The following is a 19,001-nucleotide window of genomic DNA, read 5'->3' as shown; positions in this document are numbered from 1 at the left end:
AGGCCTCTCACTGTTGTGGTCTCTCCCATTGTGAAGCACAGGCTCCGGACGCGCAGGCTCAGTGGCCATGGCTCACGGGCCCAGCCGCTCCGCGGCATGTGGGATCTTCCCGGACCGGGGCACGAACCCGTGTCCCCTGCATCGGCAGGCGGACTCTCAACCACTGAGCCACCAGGGAAGCCCTATTTTATTTATTTTTTGTGTGGGATCTTTAGTTGAGGCATGCGGAATTTTTAGTTGTGGCATGTGGGATCTAGTTCCCTGACCAAGGATCGAATCTGGGCCCCCTGCTTTGGAAGTGCAGAGTCTTAACCACTGAAACCACCAGGGAAGTCCCTTATGGATATAATTAACTAGGAAGTGTGACTTTTCAAGTGAGTCTGCAAATAAATTTGAGCTATTAATATTATTCATTATGACTATCATTGTTACATAACAAATATTAATAAGTAACTTTTGTTGAGCCACACACTGTGACCAAGGTCTTATGTGGATCATTTCCTGCGTTATCTGCTTACACGGCATAGAATCTATTACGGCTGTCATTTTTCAAGAGTATGCGGAGTGCAGCCAACTGCATGTATGTTCACCAGACTCATTTGGTCTTCTCTTGGGCACACAGCTCAACCTCATTTTCCTGCCCATGCACACAGGGGTGGCCAAAAAGACTAGTTCTTGTCAACAGAATGTGATTGGAAGTCAGGTATGTGATAGTGGGTGTGACTTCTCCCTTTCCTCTTGTTTCCTCTTGGTCAGCTGGATGGTGCCAGGAAAGCCTTAAAGCCACATGTTTACAATAGAAAGCATCTTGGTCCCTGAATCACTTTGTGGTGCTGAGTTCACTGCCTATACATAGGAACATATCTATAAATGAGCAAAACTCATCCTGTGCTAAGCCAAGATGAGTTTTGTACATCTGTGAAATCAGCTATATTGAACCTAGGCTAACTTTTATCTTGAGGTACAAAGACATTATACAACTCTTCCAGGGTCCAGAGCTGGTGGGGACAAACCCATATGATAAGCTTCAGCAGTTGGAAAGCAGAGCTGACTCTTACCTGATGCAAACCTTTCCTTCTGCAGTAGTGGCAAAGAGTGGGTGGGGGCAGAAGGATAAATGGACTACAGGCCTCAGAGCTCCATATCCTCTTGGGTCCCTAGGGAGGTTACAACAAATTTCCACTGACTGGTAGATGCAGTGGGCCCATCACAGTCTACAGGCTGCAGTGCCTTCCACCTACTTGGCTCTAGTGTGCCCACACTGAGTGGGTACATATAGGTTAATAGACTAACAAGGCACAATAATTGGCTAAATATATATTTTGTTTCCAGATTGCAATAAATCCTCCCTAAATAACGAATACTACAACAAGAAAATTCAGTACTAACATATTTATAATTTTAAAATATTTATTTATTTATTTGGCTGTACCCGTTCTTAGTTGCTGCACATGGGATCTTTGTTGTGTTATGCTGACTCTTAGTTGCGTCATGCTGACTCTTATTTGCGGCATGCGGACATTTAGTTGCAGCATGCATGTGGGATCTAGTTCCCTGACCAGGGATGGATCCCGTGCCCCCTGCATTGGGAGCGCAAAGTTAACCACTGGACCACCAGGGAAGTCCCTATAATTTTAAATATTATGGTTTTATGTGCTAAATTTATTGGATTTATGAAAGAACCCTTACATTTTAAAAACACATTCTGTAGAGTTTATACATTAAAATACAAGCTTTCTAGGATTACAGGTGAAATAATATACTAAGGTGCATGGGGTAGATGAAACAAGACCAACCACGAAATGATAAATAACGATGGAATACGGCAAAACACTGCAGCCATTGTCCCATGCCAAAATAGCATTTGTTTTGTTTTTCTCTTTTTGAGACTGACCTCAGATTCAGAAAGGAATTGAATACATGTAAGGATATGGAGTAAGATATATTAAGTTGATGAAAGTGTTGCTCAACGAAGTGGACACAGCATTTAACTGTACAGGCAGGAGACATGTTCTCTGTGGGAATCACCGTCAAAGACCCGTCTTTGTACTCCTTCCTCAAGGTGGCGCAACATCCTTCTATCTTTCTTATCGCTACACTTTCTGGGGTGTTTATTTTGTCTTTACCAAACATACTCAGACGGAGAGTACACTATTGTTTATTAGCTTCAGTTTCCATTGGCTCCATTATTTGTCTAAATGACTCTGCAATCGTATGTACATTTGGATTAATGGATTTGAGAGCATCTCGAAAGATACTCTTCGACTCTGGGAACACGCTGAGCTTCACAGAGCCTGAAATAACGTCTCCAAACACTTGGGTGATCAGCTACAGATAGTATTCCTCAAACATCTGAGTGCACTCTCTTTAAGAAGAGGCAATGCCCGTCCTCCGTCTCTGGACTTTGGTTGGTTTTCCTAGCGGTAAGTCCTCGCGATGTAGATTTGGCTTTTCTCCAAGATGTCAGAGTTGTAACATTCTGGACCTACGCTTGTGGATCTGTGGGAAATGCATTACCCAGACGGATGTGCGATGGATGGCTGCGAAGATGAGCCAATTAAGGCAAGAGAAGCCAGGTTTTCCTGGGACGCATTAGCGTCAGGGCGGGACTTCCGGCCGCCTCGTTGTGGACGTCATTTTGAATGTGCTTGAGCGTTTTCACAATTCGAAATCTTCGGTTACCGGTGCTGGGAAGAGGTGACGAGACTGAGAAGGTACCCGCTGCACAGAGGCGGGTCTGAGGCTCGGCGACGCCACCTGGGGGCCCTGCACCAGACCCGGGAGAGTGACCGCCGTGCCAGCGTCTCGTTTCCTCTCCCGCAGCTCCGGTCCCGCTCCGCCCACAGAGTCCGATGGCGGCGGCAGCGCCGAGGGACCCGCGTCAGGTAAACACTCGTCCTCCGGCCACTCACCGCCCTCACCCCACCAGACACTAAAGCCCCCAGTGCGGGGCCCCTGTTCACGTGCCTGCAGCCCAGGCCCCGGTGTCCAGGACGGTGAGGCGGCCGTGGGTGGGGCCTTGTTTCTTCTGACAGTGTGCTGGCACGTGGCAGAGGGTCACAGGCGGAGGGACCGGGACCGTCACGAGCAGAGGTTTGGAGGTCTGACTGACCAGGGACTGAGGCAATTCTCGATTGTTTCTGCTAGGAACAAGATGCTGCTGCCCAGAGTTAAGCTTGCAGCGTTGCTGCATGAAAAGCTGGCCGTTTATGAGACTTCCCTGGCCGTCCAGTGGTTACGACAACGCGCTCTCACTGCTAAGGGCGGGTTTCAATCCCCGGTCGGGGAACTAAGGTCCCACAAGCCGCATGGTGTGGCAAAAAAAAAAAAAAAAAAAGTTGGCCGTTTATTACACAGGTGATATAGGGTTGACTCGCAGGTGGGAAGTGATCTCACCCAGACCAAAATAGGCTTCCTCTGGCTGCAAAGAATAGAACAAATCAGGGGGGTAAGGGAGGAGACAGGAAGCACAGACGGATTAATATCAATAGCCTAGGTGAGTGCTGATGGACCACAGTGACTGTCTTGGATATGCGAGAAGTGGTTGAATTCTGGATCAATTTTTTGAGAAGGGTCAAACCAAATTGTGGGTGTTGCTGGTGCCAAGAGAAAGGAAGTAGTGAGGGATGACCCTAGGGGTGTTTGTCCTAGTAGACGAAGGGATGGAAGGCCCATCAACTGGATGGGGACGTTAGCAGCAGGTTAATTATTCTTGGGAATGTTATAAGTTTGTTTTGGCGCTGTTAAGAGTCTGAGATGTTTCAGAGAAGAGTGAGTGTAGGCAACAAGTGGGCAGCTGGACATGCAGGTCTGGAAAACTGGGGAAGGTGTTCAGGAATGGAAACTTTAAAAAGTGATGGCCATTGTGTGGACCAGGGTGGAGCTGTGGATCACATTTAGGAGGGGAGTACAGGTTATAGGGGCCATGGTATTAGTAGGTCAGAAAGATTGGTGTGTGCTGAGGAGTGGTTTTCTGGCTCAGGGCCTGATTGGGTTGCTGGGCATTGCAAACCCAAGTGAGGTAGAGAAGTGGCAGTGGGAACGGTATGGGAGAGAGGTTGATCTGGCGGGAGGCCGAGGCTTCCATGGGATGAGTGGACGAGTGACAGCTGAGGAGACTTAGGAGTAATTGAGACAAGAAGGCAGTGAGACTGGGTCTGTTGCTTATTTAGTATTACTACTATGTGGCTTCTCCAGAATTTTGTGGTGAGCTTTGACGGGGTGTGGGACGTTTGAGGCTTGCTAGTGGATATGGTCTGCAGCAAATGTCGTCATTTGTGGGTCACTGTGCCTGGCAGGGAGGTTTTTAGGACTGGTTTTTTGTTTTTTTTTTACAGAGGTTGAGTGGAGAGAGAGAGGAGTGTTGTGGCTGCTGAAAGGACAGAACTGGCAGTAAGAAAGTTGAAGAGAGTTGAGGGAATATGAAATTCACATGTGGCTCTGGGTGGCTAATAATGAAGCAAAGATTAGAGGCAGTTGGGGAGATCTTCTAAGCAGCATTTGTGACTTACTCTGGTGTTGGATCCATCAGAGGACTGGGGTTGTACCAAATCCTGTCTGAATTTCTTAAGCCCCCTCTGGATGCCAAGCGCCAAATGTGTGGGTATGTTCAGGGAGAATTCTATGGTGTGGTGCAGGGATGTGGCAGTGCTGTGGAAGCGCAACTCTAGGGTCTGAAATTGTGAGAGAAATATCATCTACAGAATGATGTGCACATGGAAAGGAAGTGTGAGCTGATGGCCCCCAGGCCCTGGTTTTGAGGATTTACAGGTAAAGCATGAGCTTACATTTGGCTGTGTCTCAATTCCCACAATTTGAGAGATTCCAGGGGAATTGCTTGGCTGGAGGGAAGGGATATTACCGGCCAAGCCCAGAGCTTAGATGGCATCTGGGTGCACCCTCACTGCCAGTTACTGCTGAGGGCTGAACACAGTGATAAAACAGGATGATGAAGAGAGAGCAGGCATCAGTGGCACCAGGGCCTGGTATCTCCTCTGAGGTGGGGAGCTCCAGTGGAGGATGGGAATGGCATAGGTGTGTGGGGAGATGTGTTGTGATTTCTCAGAGAATGTGCAAGGTTTCATCTGTCCCCTTTGTGACAGGTTGGTGTGACCTTTGAAGACATTGCCGTGTACTTCTCCTGGGAGGAATGGAGACTCCTTGATGAGGCTCAGATACGCCTGTACCTTGATGTGATGCTGGAGAACTACGCACTTATATCCTCAGTGGGTAAGACCCTCCCCCTCCCCAGTGACCTGGGCTACGGTCTGTATTCTGCCTCACCGCCCCCAGAAAGTGCTCTGTGTTGCATGTGGTGTAGGCATTGCTTGCTTCCCCAGTGTTCTGGGTAGTTGTGGTAGTTAAGGCTGGGGTGTTTGCACTACCCTCTTTTCTCCCCTACAGCCCTAATTCCTGCTGTACCAAACCCTCATAGGGAAGGATTTGAGGTCAGTAGTCTTGCAGTAAGGCTAATGGATGCAGCTTGCTTGCCCTTTCACTTGATGGGTCAGTGTGTCCAGGTCCATGCAGTTTCTGTGGCCACTCCTGTATCTGACAATTTCTTGTGCCTGCCTGTTTATGGAATTGCAGCCATTGTCATGGTGACTACGTACATGGACTACTATTGAACTCTATCCTATATAGTTCTTTTTGTGATGTTTAGACTTCTTCTATCCATTTCATCCTGCCCCAACTTTATCGAGGTATAATTGACAAAATTTCTGTATTTAATATATATAACGTGATGATTTGATATACATATATATTATGAAATAATTACCATTGTGAAGTTAATTAACACACCTATCACCTGACATAATTACTTTTCTGTGTGTGCGTGTGTGAGAACACCTAGGATCTACTCTTTTAGCAAATTTCAAGTGTACAATACAGTGTTAATAAATAACTATAGTGGACTTCCCTGGTGGCACAGTGGTTAAGAATCTGTCTGACAATGCAGGGGACCTGGGTTTGAGCCCTGGTCCAGGAAGATCCCATATGTCGTGGAGAACTAAGCCTGTGTGCCACAACTACTGAGCCTGCGCTCTAGAGCCCACAAGCCATAATTACTGAGTCCACATGCTGCAACTACTGAAGCCCATTCTCCACAACAAGAGAAGCCACTGCAATGAGAAGCCCGTGCACTGCGATGAAGAGTAACCCCTGCTCCCTGTAACTAAATCCCACACACAGCAAGAAGACCCAATGCAGCCAAAAAAAATTAATTAATTAAGAAAAAATTAAAAATAAATAAATAACTATTGTCACTATGCTACACATTCGATCCTTATAACTTACTCATAACTGAAAGTGTTTTTGACCAACATCTCCCCATTTCTTTAACCCTCAATATCTGGCATTCTGCTTTATGTTTCTCTAAGTTTTACTTTTTTTAAGACTCTATATATAAGTAATATACAGTATTTGTCTTTCTCTCTGTGGCTTATTTCACTTAGCATAATGTTCTCTAGGTTCATCCTTGTTGCAAGTTGCAGTTTTTCCTTTTTCATGGCTGAGTATTTCTGCACACATATGCATGGGAAAGTTGGTGCGTGTGTCTATGTGTATATCATATTTTCTGTATCATTTCGTCCCCTGATGAACACCTTATAGTGTTTCCCTATCTTGACTCTTCTGAATAATGCTGCAATATTATATATGTATATGTATATGTATGTATATATATATGTACGTGCATGTATTTCATGGAGATACTGGTTTTGTTCCTGTTAGCCATCTGTATGTCTTTTGGAAAGATGTCTATTCAGCTCCTCTGCCCATTTTTTAATTGGGTTGTTTTGGTTTTGTTATTGTTGTTGAATTGTGTGAGTTCTTTATATATTTTGGATAGTAACCCGTTATTACATATATCACTTGCAGATACCTTCTCCCATTAAATAAGGTGTCTTTTTTTTGGGCGGGGAGTGGGGGGGTAGTTTGCTGCATGGCATGCAGGATCTTAGTTCCCCAACCAAGGATCGAACCCATGCCCCTTGCAGTGGAAAGGCAGTCTTAACCACTGGACTGCCAGGGAAGTCCCAGGATGTCTTTTCATTTTATTGATGGTTTCCTTTGCTGTGCAGAAGCTTTTTGGTTTGATGTAATCCCATTTGTTGATTTTTTCCTTTGTTTCCCTTCCCTGAAGAGACATATCTAGAAAGTTATTGATTAGTAAGACCGATGTCAAAGAGTGTGCTGCCTGTGTTTTCTTCTGGGAGTTTTATGGTTTCAGATATTACATTCAAGTCTTTAATTCTTTTTGAGTTGACTTTTGTGTATGCTGTGAGATAGAGGTCTAGTTTAATTTCTTTGCATGTGACTGTCCAGTTTTCCCAACACCATTTATTGAAGACCTTTCTCCATTGTATGGTTTTTGCTCCTTTTTCAATCTTAATTGTCCACATATCTGTGGGTTTATTTTTGGGTTCCCAGTTCTGTTTCTTTTGACCTATATATATGTTTTTCTGCCAATACCATGCTGTTTTGATTACTATGGCTTTGTAATATAGTTTGAAATCAGGGGTTGTGATACCTATAGCTTTGTTTATGTTGTTTGGGGGGTTTTTTTGTTTGTCTTTTAGTGTTTGTTTATTTCTCTGGGCCATGTAGTGTGTCTTGTTGGATCTTGGTTCCTGGACCAGGGATTGAACCCGGGCCACTGCAGTGAAAATGCTGAGTCCTAACCACTGGATTGCCAGGGAATTCCCCTAGCTTTGTTTTTTTTGTTGTTGTTGTTGTTGTTGTTTTGTGGTACGTGGGCCTCTCACTGTTGTGGCCTCTCCTGTTGCAGAACACAGGCTCCAGACGCACAGGCTCAGTGGCCATGGCTCACGGGCCCAGCCGCTCTGCGGCATGTGGGATCTTCCTGGACCGGGGCATGAATCTGTGTCCCCTGCATCGACAGGTGGACTCTCAACAACTGCGCCACCAGGGAAGCCCTGTTTTTGTTTTTTTTTAAATCTCAGGTTGCTTTGGCTATTTGTGATCTTTTGTGGTTTTATATAAATTGTAGAATTTTTTGTTTTATTTCTGTGAAAAATGTCATTGGGATTTCAATAGGGATTGCATTCAATCTGAGATTTCTTTAGGTAATATAGACATTTTATTTTACTTATTTTTATAAATTTATTTTTTATGGGATTTCAATAGGGATTGCATTCAATTTGTAAATTGCTTTAGGTAATATGGACATTTTAGTTTATTTAGTGTTTTTTTTTTTTATTTTTATTTCATTTTCGCTGTGTTGGGTCTTCACTGCTCACAGGCTTTCTCTAGTTGTGGCAATTGGAGGCTACTCTTCATTTCAGTATGTGGGCTTCTCATTGCAGTGGCTTCTCTTGCTGCAGAGCACAGGCTCTAGGTGTGTGGGCTCAGTAGTTGTGGCTCACAGGCTCTAGAGCACAGGCTCAGTAGTTGTGGTTCACGGGCTTAGTTGCTCCACGGCATGTGAGATCTTCCCAGACCAGGGATCGAACCTCTGTTCCCTGCAGTGGCAGGCAGATTCTCAACCACTGCACCACCAGGGAAGCCCTTATTTAGTTTTTATAAATTTATTTTTTATTTATTATTATTATAATTATTTTGGCTGCGTTGGGTCTTCTTGCTGCATGCAGGCTTTCTCTACTTGCGGCGATTGGGGCTACTCTTCATTGCTGTGCATGGGCTTCTTATTGTGGTGGCTTCTCTTGTTGCGGAGCACAGGCTCTAGGTGTGTGGGCTTCAGTAGTTGTGGCATGTTGGCTCAGTAGTTGTGGCTCATGAGCTCTAGAGCACAGGCTCAGTAGTTGTGGCACACTGGCTTAGTTGCTCCATGGCAAGTGGGATCTTCCTGGACCAGGGCTCAAACCCATGTCCCTTGCATTGGCAGGCAGAGTCTTAACCACTGTGCCACCAGGGAGTCCCAATATGGACTTTTTTTTTAAAGGGTAGATTTATTTATTTATTTAGGCTGCGCCAGGTCTTAGTTTTGGCATGCGGACTCTTAGTTGTGGCATGAATGTGGGATCTAGTTCCCCGACCAGGGATTGAACCCAGGCCCGCTGCATTGAGAGCTCAGAGTCTTACCCACTGGATCCCCAGGGAAGTCCCTAATATGGACCTTTTAACAATGTTAATTCATCCAATCAATGAGTGTTAAATATCTTTCCATTTGTTTGAAAAGATTTCTTTTACAATCTTTCAATAATGTCTTATAGTTTTCATTGTACAGGTCTTTATCCATAGTTAAGTTTATACCTATGTATTTTATTCTTTTTGTTGCCATTTAAGTGAGATTGTTTTCTTAATTCCTTTTTTTTGCTAGCTCATTGCTCGAGGTTAGACATTCAACTGAGTTTTGTATGTTGATTTTGTACTCTGCAACTTTATTTGTTGATTATTTCTAATAGTTTTTTGGTAGAGTCTTTAAAGTTTTCTATGTGTAAAATTATGTTATCTGCAAATAGTGAAAATTTTACATATTCCTTTCCACTTTAGATGCCTTTTGTTTTTCTTGCCTTACTGCTCTGGCTAGGACTTCCAATACTATGTTGAAGAAGAGTGGAGATAGTGGACATCCTTTTTTTGTTCCTGATTTTAGAGGGATAGCTGTTGACTTTTCACCATTGAGTTTGATGTCAGCTGAGGGGTTTTTCATATATGGCCTTTATTATGTTGAGGTATGTTCCTTCTTTATGCAATTCTTTCAGAGTTTTTAATCATAAATGGGTGATGAATCTTGCCAGATACATTTTCTGTATCTATTGAGATGATCATATGGTTTTAATCCTTCATTTTGTTAATGTGATGTATCACATTGATTGATTTGTAGATTTCGAACCATCCTTGCATCCCTGGAATAATCATGCTGTACGATCCTTTTAATGTTGTATTTAGTTTGCTAATACTTTGTTCAGTATTTTTGCATCTGTGTTCATCAGAGATATCCTATAATTTTCTTTTTTTGTGTTGTCTTTGTCTGTTTTTGGTATCAGGTGATGTTAGCCTTGTAAAATGAGTTAGGAAGCATTCCTTTTTCTTCAGTATTTTGGAAGAGTTTGAAAAGGATAGGTATTTAATCTTCTTTGAGTGTTTGGTAGACGTCAACTGTGAAGCCAAGATTTTTATTTTTCTATAAATGCCTACATTAGCTATTTATTTATCTAAATTTCCCTTTTTGAACTGCTTTTGCTGTGTCCCATAAGTTTTGGTACTTTGTGTTTCTGTTTTCATTTGTCTTAAGGTGTTCTTTGGTTTCTTCTGAGACCTATTGTTTTTTCATTATTGTGTTGTTTAATTTACACATATTTGTGAATTTCCCCACTTTCCTCGTGTTACTGATTTCTTGTTTCGTACCATTGTGGTCAGCAAAGATACGTTGTATTATTTCAATCTCCTTAAATTTGTTAGATCTGGTTTTATAACCTATAACATATGATTGCTCTAGGGAATGTTCTTTTGTTGTTGTTGTTTGTTTGGGTTATTTTTAATTTTTAGGGAGTGTTCTGTGTGCACTTGAGAATATGTATTCTGCTGCATTTGGATGATATGTTTTGTATATGTCCATTTGATCTAAAGTATAGTTCCAGTCCAAAGTTTTCTTTTTTTTCTTGTTGTATTTCTGTCTGGATGATCTACCTGTTGTTGAAAGGAGAATATTGAAGTCCCTTATTGTGTTCCTGTCTATTTTTGCCTTCAGATTGGTTAATATTTGATTCATATATTTTTGTGCTCCAATGTTAGCTGCATATACACTTACCATTGTTATATTCTCTTGATGAATTAACTCCTTTATCATTATATCATGAACCTCTTTGTCTGTTGTGGCAGATTTTCACTTAATGTTCATTTTGTCTGACATAAGTATAGCTACTCTTGCTGGCTTCTGGTTTTCCATTTGCATGAAATGTCTTTATGTTGCCTTCACTTTCAGCCTATGTGTGTCCTTAATGCTGAAGTGAGTCTCTTTGGCAATGTATGATTGAGTCTTGTTCTTTTATTGATTTGGCTGCTGGGGTATTTTTGTTTTATTTTTTGTTTTTGGCCACACCACATGGTATGTGGAATCTTAGTTCCCCTACCAGGGATCAAACCTACGCCCCTTGCGGTGGAAGCATGGAGTCTTAACCACTGGACTGCTAGGGAAGTCCTTGCTGTTGTTTTCTTTTTTTTTAAATTTATTTATTTATTTATGGCTGCATTGGGTCTTCATTGCTGCGCATGGGCTTTCTCTAGTTGTGGCGAGTGGGTGCTAGTCTTCGTTGCGGTGCACGGGCTTCTCATTGCGGTTGCTTCTCTTATTGCAGAGCATGGGCTCAAGGTGCATGGGCTTCAGTAGTTGCAGCATGTGGGCTCAGTAGTTGTGGCATGTGGGCTCAGTAGTTGTGGCACATGGGCTCAGTGGTTGTGGCTCATGGGCTCTAGAGCACGGCCTCATTAGTTGTGGTACACGGGCTTAGTTGCTCTGCGGCAAGTGCGATCTTCCTGGACCAGGGCTTGAACCCGTGTCCCCTGCATTGGCAGGCGGATTCTTAACCACTGTACCACCAGGGAAGTCCCCTTGCTGCTGTGTTTGAATTGTAGAATTTTGTAAGGACTTACTGTTGCCATCTTTTTAATTGTTTTCTGGCTGTTTTGTAGTTGAGACAGATGCACATCTGTGATGAGCTTGACCCTTCCCTATCGTCGACATGCACTTGACCAGCATCTCTTTCTGTTCAGGTTGCTGCTGTGGAGCAGAGGATGCAGAGGCACCTTTTGAACAGATCGCTTCTCTAGGAATGTCACAGGCTAGGACTCCCAAGGCAGCTTTGTGTTCCCAGAAGACGCACCCCTGTGAGATGTGTGGTCCAGTCTTGAGAAATGTTTTCCACTTGGCTGAGGATCAGGAAATACAACACAGCCAGAAATTGTTGAGGTGTGGGACATGCGTGAAACTATTTTATTTTAGTGCAAACTTTAAACAGCACCAAAGGCAGCACATGGGAGAGAAAACTCTCAGAAGCAGTGTGGATGAGGCCTTGTTTGTGAAGAGCTGCAGGTTCCATGTGTCACAGAAGCCATTTACCTGTAGGGAGTTTGAAAAGGACTTCCTGACTATTGTGGGACATCTGCAGCAACAGGCCTCTTGTACTGTCGAGAAGCCAAACACAATCACCCAGTGCGAGTCAAGTTCACAAGGCAGGAGAGGTCATCACACCTGGGGAGAATGCAAGAAAGCCCTCAGCCTCAAACACACACTTGTTCAGGACCAGTGGGTCCACACTGGAAGACCTTGTTTTGTGTGCAGTGAGTGTGGGAAAACATTCAGGTACAAATCCTCATTTGTTGTACACCAGAGAGTCCACGCTGGAGAAAGGCTTCATGTGTGTGGTGAATTTGGAAAATCCTTTAGGCAGAGCTCAACCGTCAGTCAACATCAAAGCATTCATTCTGCAGCAAGGCAGTACAAGTGCAGCAAATGTGGGAAATCCTTACCCTACAAATCTATCTTCATTTCTCCCCACACATGGCACAATGGAGAAAACAGTTACGTGTGCAGTGAATGTTCGAAATCTTTTACCTCTAGCTCAGCCCTCACTTATCATCAGAGATCTCACACAGGAGAAAGGCCTTATGAGTGTAGTGACTGTGGGAAATCTTTTATCTCTAGGCCTGCCCTCAGATACCATCAGAGATCTCACACAGGAGAAAGGCCTTATGAGTGCAGTGAATGTGGGAAGTCTTTTACCACTAGCTCTAACCTTCATTATCATCAAAGAGTTCACACTGGAGAAAGGCCTTATGAGTGCAGTGAATGTGGGAAATCTTTTAACAATAGGTGGGTTCTCATTCAACACCAGAGAGTTCACACAGGAGAAAGGCCTTATGAATGTAGTGAGTGTGGGAAGTTGTTTAAATATGGATCCCAATTGAATCAACACCAGAAAGCTCACACTGGTGAAAAGCCTTTTAAGTGCACTGAATGTGGGAAATCTTTTAACAATAGGTGGACACTCATTCAACACTGGAGAGTTCACACAGGAGAAAGGCCTTTCGAGTGCAGTGAATGTGGGAAATCCTTTAATCGGAGAAATAACCTCATTTTACACCAGAGAATTCATACAGGAGAAAGGCCTTATGTGTGCAATGAATGTGGGAAATCTTTTACCTTCAGCTCCAGCCTTCGTTACCATCAGAGAGCTCACACTGGAGAAAGACCTTATGAGTGCAGTGAATGTGGGAAATCTTTTATCTCTAGGTCTGACCTCCATTATCATCAGAGAGTTCATTCTGGAGAAAGACCTTATGAGTGTAGCGAATGTGGGAAATCCTTTATCCAAAGAAATAACCTCATAATACACCAGAGAATTCACACAGGAGAAAGGCCTTATGAGTGCAATGAATGTGGTAAATCTTTTACCTGTAGTTCCACTCTCCATTATCATCAGAGGGTTCACACTGGAGAAAGGCCTTATGTGTGCAGTGCATGTGGGAAGTCTTTTATTACCACTTCCAAACTGCGTTGTCATCAGAGAGGTCACAGTGGAGAAAGGCCTTAAGAGTGCAGTGAATGTGGGAAACCTTTTACAGTATGTCTTATACGAACTAACAAGTTCTGTTCCGCGAGTGAGTTTGTAAGTCCAATTTGTTCTTAAGTTCAACAGAGTTAGCCTAGGTACCCAACTAACACAATGGGCTATATAGTACTGTACTGTGATAGGTTTATAATACTTTTCGCACAAATAGTACATAAAAAACAAACAAAAAATAAAACGTTTTTAATCATACTTTACAGTACCTTGAAAAGTACAATAGTACCAGCTCCATCACCATTGCTTTTTTTTTTTAAATCAAAAAAAGGAAACAATTCAATTTAAAGAAAGAAACCCAGAAATTGTCTGAAAAAAGAGTGGGGCAAATGAACTCCTGAAAAAGTTCTGCATCTTGGTGATCACATTTATTGGAAGGGTTGGAGAAAATTAAACTGCCATTTAGCATAAGAATTTGTGAGCTATCTGAAAATCAACTTATTTCAAGAGTGGAAGAATTCTTGGTTTTTTCTTAATATCAAACTGTACGCCAGTTTCTCTTTTGAATATCTTCTACATTTAAAGAGGCAATTATACAAAATCTCATTTTCCACACAGGATAAATTCTTTGTTTCAGCTAACTCTCAATGGCGGGGCAACTAGGACAACACCATCTCCCCGGAAAAAGAGCATTGGAATATTCCATTTTGTTGATTTCTTCATATGTTTGTTCATCAATTTCTATAGTTGTCACAGTTTCTTCCACATCTCCCAATATCATATTTTAATGTAACCTCCCTCGAAGCTCTGTGTTGTTTCTCATTTTCACTCATCCATGTGAGTGAAATGAGATCCAGGAGCTCTTCTACAGTGTTCGTAGTTTGTTACTGGTCCACATCGTCCAAAATCTTTCACATCACCTCTGCTTTTATGCTTGTTTCTGGACATCCTGGGCTTGAAATAAAGATACTGTACTACTCTATACAGTACTGTACAGTAAGTACGCAAAAGCACCAGCACTTGTAGAGGATACACACGTTAAAATGTACACCAGACACATGAACTAACTCATGTGATTGGACATGAGAATGCATGTTCGCATTTTGAAAGCTCACTACTTGAAGGTTCGTATGTAGGGGACTTACTGTATAGGAAAATGTAACCTCTTTCAATACCAGAGAGTTCACACTGCGCAATGGCATAGATGGGCAGGAAATGTGCAGTTTCAGTGGTCAGTATAAGGGCACTGGAGGAAACTATCTGAGGAGCCATCTGTCTGAATTGACTCTCATACATCTGAGCATGCACAGTGGGGAGAATCCCCGGTTATGTGGGAAGGCCATTTTATCTCTACTGGCCAGCAGGCCTACAAAGTGTGCATCAGTCACCAACCCAGTTTGCTCAGGGATGCTGACTCTGTCCCCCACTGTGTTAGCCAAGTTAGGAGTCTACCTAGGGGATATTTCCCTCCTCTTTGATTACCTTGGGCATGGACCTGACCCAATGTTGTTCCATAGAACATCATTTGAGTTTTCTGGCAGCATTCAAACAAAGACTATAATTTTCAGGGACATGTTGGTGTCACGTGATACTTGTGATGTGTCTTTCCAGCTTGCAAGTCACACACTCTAGAACTCTTGGCCACATATTGCCTTGACTTGAATAATAACTAAAGCCTTTAAGTCCTCATTAATTTGGGGAGTTCTATTCTGGTGTAGGGTAGTTTATAAACTAGTACAAATTTGTGCTCTACAGGCATGAATGGGAGAAGAAGTTTTTATGGGTCTCAACGCTGTGCCTGAGGAGGGATAGGAAGATGGCAGAAAACAACTTGACAATTTTTACCAAATTTGCATTGCTGCATAGAGCCTCCTAGGAAAGACTGCTGGGCTTTCTCTTCCTCATTTGAGGCCTGTATCCTATGTTTTTTATGAGTCTTGGATGACTCTAAGGAGGGGGACATGTGAGAATCTTAACAGTGTTTCTGAGAGCCACATGATTTTTTTCTCTTACTCAAGGTAGATATCACAGGGTATCCCAGCACTGTTGAGGGGATATTTTCCCCAGGTCTACAAAGATCCACATTCCCTGATGGCCACAAGTCACTGGGCTAGTCTCACTGGTTATAAGACTGTTGGTTCCAAGGGAAACCGTAATAGGTACGGAAACTCTACTTTAATAGGTAGTGGAGGAGTCTGCAGCCAGCTAGATGAAATGTTCCTCTCCTAAAAGTGTAGCCAGAAATGTTTCTGTGACCAGAGGATCTGTGTGTACACAAATCTCGGGACCTCTAGGCATGCTTATCTTGTGTAGCTGAGGACATTGTCAGAAATTAATCAGGTTTTGTGGATTGCTGTAGCCTCTCGGTGATGTTCGCCTCAAGGCCCTTACTGCGCAGGGAAGAAAAAAGAGAAAAGGGGATTTATATTCTGAGGATGTGGCTCTCTTGACCGATGCAGCACTCCTCTTGACTTGGGTGGAGACGTTCATTGCTCCCTATATTTGCTGCTACTGAGACAAGACTGGCCTTCCAGAGGGCATGAAGAGAGAGATGCTGGAGTCAATACAGCATTGCCCAACCTATTTCCCATAAAGAGTGGGACATAGATATTTTTCTTCTTTTTTATCTTGAGCTAATTTTTAAAGCTTTATAAAGATATAATTTGCATGTACTCAACAGCTTATATTTAAAGTGTACAGTTTGATAGGTTTTGACATAGGTATGAACCTCTGAAAACATCATCCTATTCCCGATAATGACCACATCTGTCATTTACTTCATGTCTTTTTATAATCTCTTCTTACCTCCTTTCCAGCTTCTCCAGGTAACCATTGGTTTACTTTCCCTTACAATAGATAACCTTTGCATCTTCTTGTATTTATATGCTTGGAAAAATAAGCTGTTTATTTTTTTCTGATTTCCTTCATGCTTTGTAATTACTTTGAGATATGGGTAGCTCATCTCTCTCTTTTTTTTCCTGAGTAATATTCTTATCCTTGGATATATCACTGTTGATTTACTTATCCATCTCTTTGTGGGTGTTTAGGTTATTTCTAGGTTGTGACTATTGGAAATAAACCTGTTACAAACATTTGTGTCAGTTTATATGGATGTGTTTCTCTTTGATCTTGTGTCAGTAACTTAAAGTGGAGTGTCTGAGTCACAGGGTAGATCTAAAGTGACTGTACTTTTTTTTGCATATTAACCAGCAGTATGTTAGAGAGTTCCATTTCTTTCACATCCCTGCCAGTGTTTGGTATGGTTAATTTTTATGCCAGCCCTTTTCATAAGTGTATAGTGTTATCTCAGTGTGGTTTTAATTTCAGTTTTCTAATGATTCATGATTTTGAGCATTTTGCAGGTCTTGGCCACCTCTATGTATGTATGTGTATATATATATATTAACAAATATATATGTATATGTATATGTATATACATATATTTGTGTGTGTGTGTGCTGTTTCAGTTCTTGTTATTTGCTTTTTTTAAAAAAATATGCATTATGGCTGTTTCCCTTTTCATTTACAAATAAGACATCAAAACAACAAAGACATATGTGGAATTTTATTCATTTTTAAATGAAGTGAGTAACATTTGCCATACAGAATAATTGTTTTTAATACAGGTAGGATATACTTGTATTAAGGTAGGATTTTTCCTCAAATTTTCTATGTTGTGCAAAATGTCATGACCACAAATCCCACACATATTTAAGATCAGTATGTATTATTAACATAATCTCCATCACTTAAGTCGAGGCATTCAGTAATACATTAAATGTAGTCCTGCTTTGTAGTATTTCCCAATTTCTGAAGTGTAAATTCTCCCACCACTCATTTGGAATGTGATCAGAGAAGGAACTGAAAAATTCTACTCAAGGTCCCCCAGGTTTTTTGATGGAAAACTAAACTTAGCATGTGCAGGAGGAGACTTTACAAGGCCAGGCAGACAATAGCTGTGGGGGCTGTGGGCTGGTTGGAGGGTCAGACGCCTCAGAGACATAATTCTGACTGGCCAGGGGGGAGGTATGTCCCTGAACACCCTGGGGTGTCAGTGGAAACCCTAGTTGGCCTCACCTTGTTAGTGACAAGGTATCAGAGCACTCACACTATCCTGAGTTGCCTCCTCTGACCCCACCGGTTAACTTGCAAGGGATTCTCACCCTCTGAACTCTCCAAAGTTCTTTTCATCTCTACCTTTCTGTAATTGTTGGCTGTTTATTTCCAACTGTGTTTACCTTCTATGGGTCTCACCACCTACTTGGATACTATTTCAGACACCTGCACCCCAGGACCACATTCTAGATGCAGGGCCACTGCCTACCTTCACGGTTTAGGCAGGGTTTCATAGGTACTGGGGCTAGGAGTGTGCAGAGCAGGGGTCTAGGGCACGCTTTCTCTGCTCTACACCTTAAGAAGGACCTGGTTACATCTTTTCCTCCAAGATGCACATGTGTCAAGTCAGCGGGGACACCTGTGATCTGAGGTTGCATCTCTAAAGAGAGGGAGGAGGAGTACAGGTGTGGTGGTGATGGAGGACCACAGCAGGGAGAGCCGGACCCACAATGCTGGGTGGGAAGGCTGGGACAGTGCAGGGACCAAAGGAGACATCTAATATTTGTCTGCCCATGTGGAGACTCAGGAAGGACCCACTGGGCTTAATCCCTGCTTCTCCCTCTAGAAGCTAATCGCCTAAGGCAGTGTCCTGCCCAGAGTTCTGGTAGATCTTCCCCTGGAGTCCCCTGAGGGATGCAGCAGAGTTCATGGAGATCCACAGGCTCCCCACCCTGCCCAGGAGCACCCCACCGTCCACCGCTCGTGCATCTGGTAGGGACACTTAGCCATCCATGTCCACAGCTTGGGCACACCTTGGTGACAGCATGCAAAAGTTGGGATTCTGACTCTGAGGTGGAAAAGCAGGACTCAGTCTTTGAGTCAAAAATCTCATATTTGGGGACTTCCCTGATGGTGCGGTGGTTAAGAATCCACCTGCCAATGCAGGGGACATGGGTTTGAGCCCTAGTCCGGGAAGATACCACAGCCGTGGAGCAATTAAGCCCGTTGAGAAACTAAGCTCTACTGAGCCTGCGCTCTAGAGCCTGCAAGCCACAACTACTGAGCCTGCATGCCACAACTACTGAAGCCTGCACGCCTAGAGCCCATGCTCCACGAGAAGCCACCGCAATGAGAAGCCCGTGCACCACAACGAAGAGTAGCCCCTGCTCGCTGCAACTAGAGAAAGCCCGTATGCAGCAAAGAAGACTCAACGCAGCCGTAAATAAATAAATTTATTTAAAAATCTCATATTTGGTCTCTGGAGCCAACTAGGGACTCACACTCACACTTGATTGGATTATCCAAGATATATTGTTAGGGGAGAAATTAATCTCAGACAAGGAACCACAGAACCAGGAAGTTCAGAGAACACTAAGGAGGATAAATGCTAAAATTCTACGTGTGATATCATTTTCAAATTATAGAAAATCAAAGATAAATCCTGAAAGAAGTCAGGGC

At 43.0% G+C, this 19,001-nt stretch overlaps 1 protein-coding gene and 1 pseudogene across 1 annotated transcript; one reads left to right on the top strand and one right to left on the bottom strand.

The window, feature by feature from the left end:
- The first annotated feature begins 1,683 nt into the window (after positions 1 to 1,683).
- LOC115847987 (zinc finger protein 256-like) lies at positions 1,684 to 16,579 on the top strand. The gene is made up of 3 exons (XM_030848260.2): positions 1,684 to 2,885; positions 5,103 to 5,229; positions 11,698 to 16,579. Exons 1-3 carry the CDS (start codon positions 2,853 to 2,855, stop codon positions 13,515 to 13,517), a joined length of 1,980 nt encoding a protein of 659 aa, XP_030704120.1. The 5' UTR covers positions 1,684 to 2,852; the 3' UTR covers positions 13,518 to 16,579.
- Positions 13,518 to 14,581, bottom strand: LOC115848030 (U6 snRNA-associated Sm-like protein LSm3 pseudogene; annotated as a pseudogene).
- Positions 16,580 to 19,001: the final 2,422 nt, after the last annotated feature.

This window comes from Globicephala melas, chromosome 19 (assembly GCF_963455315.2).
Source record: "Globicephala melas chromosome 19, mGloMel1.2, whole genome shotgun sequence".
NCBI classification, from domain to species: Eukaryota; Metazoa; Chordata; class Mammalia; order Artiodactyla; family Delphinidae; genus Globicephala; species Globicephala melas.
Note: the sequence above shows the minus strand (reverse complement) of the source record. Positions and strands in the feature narration are given on the sequence as shown.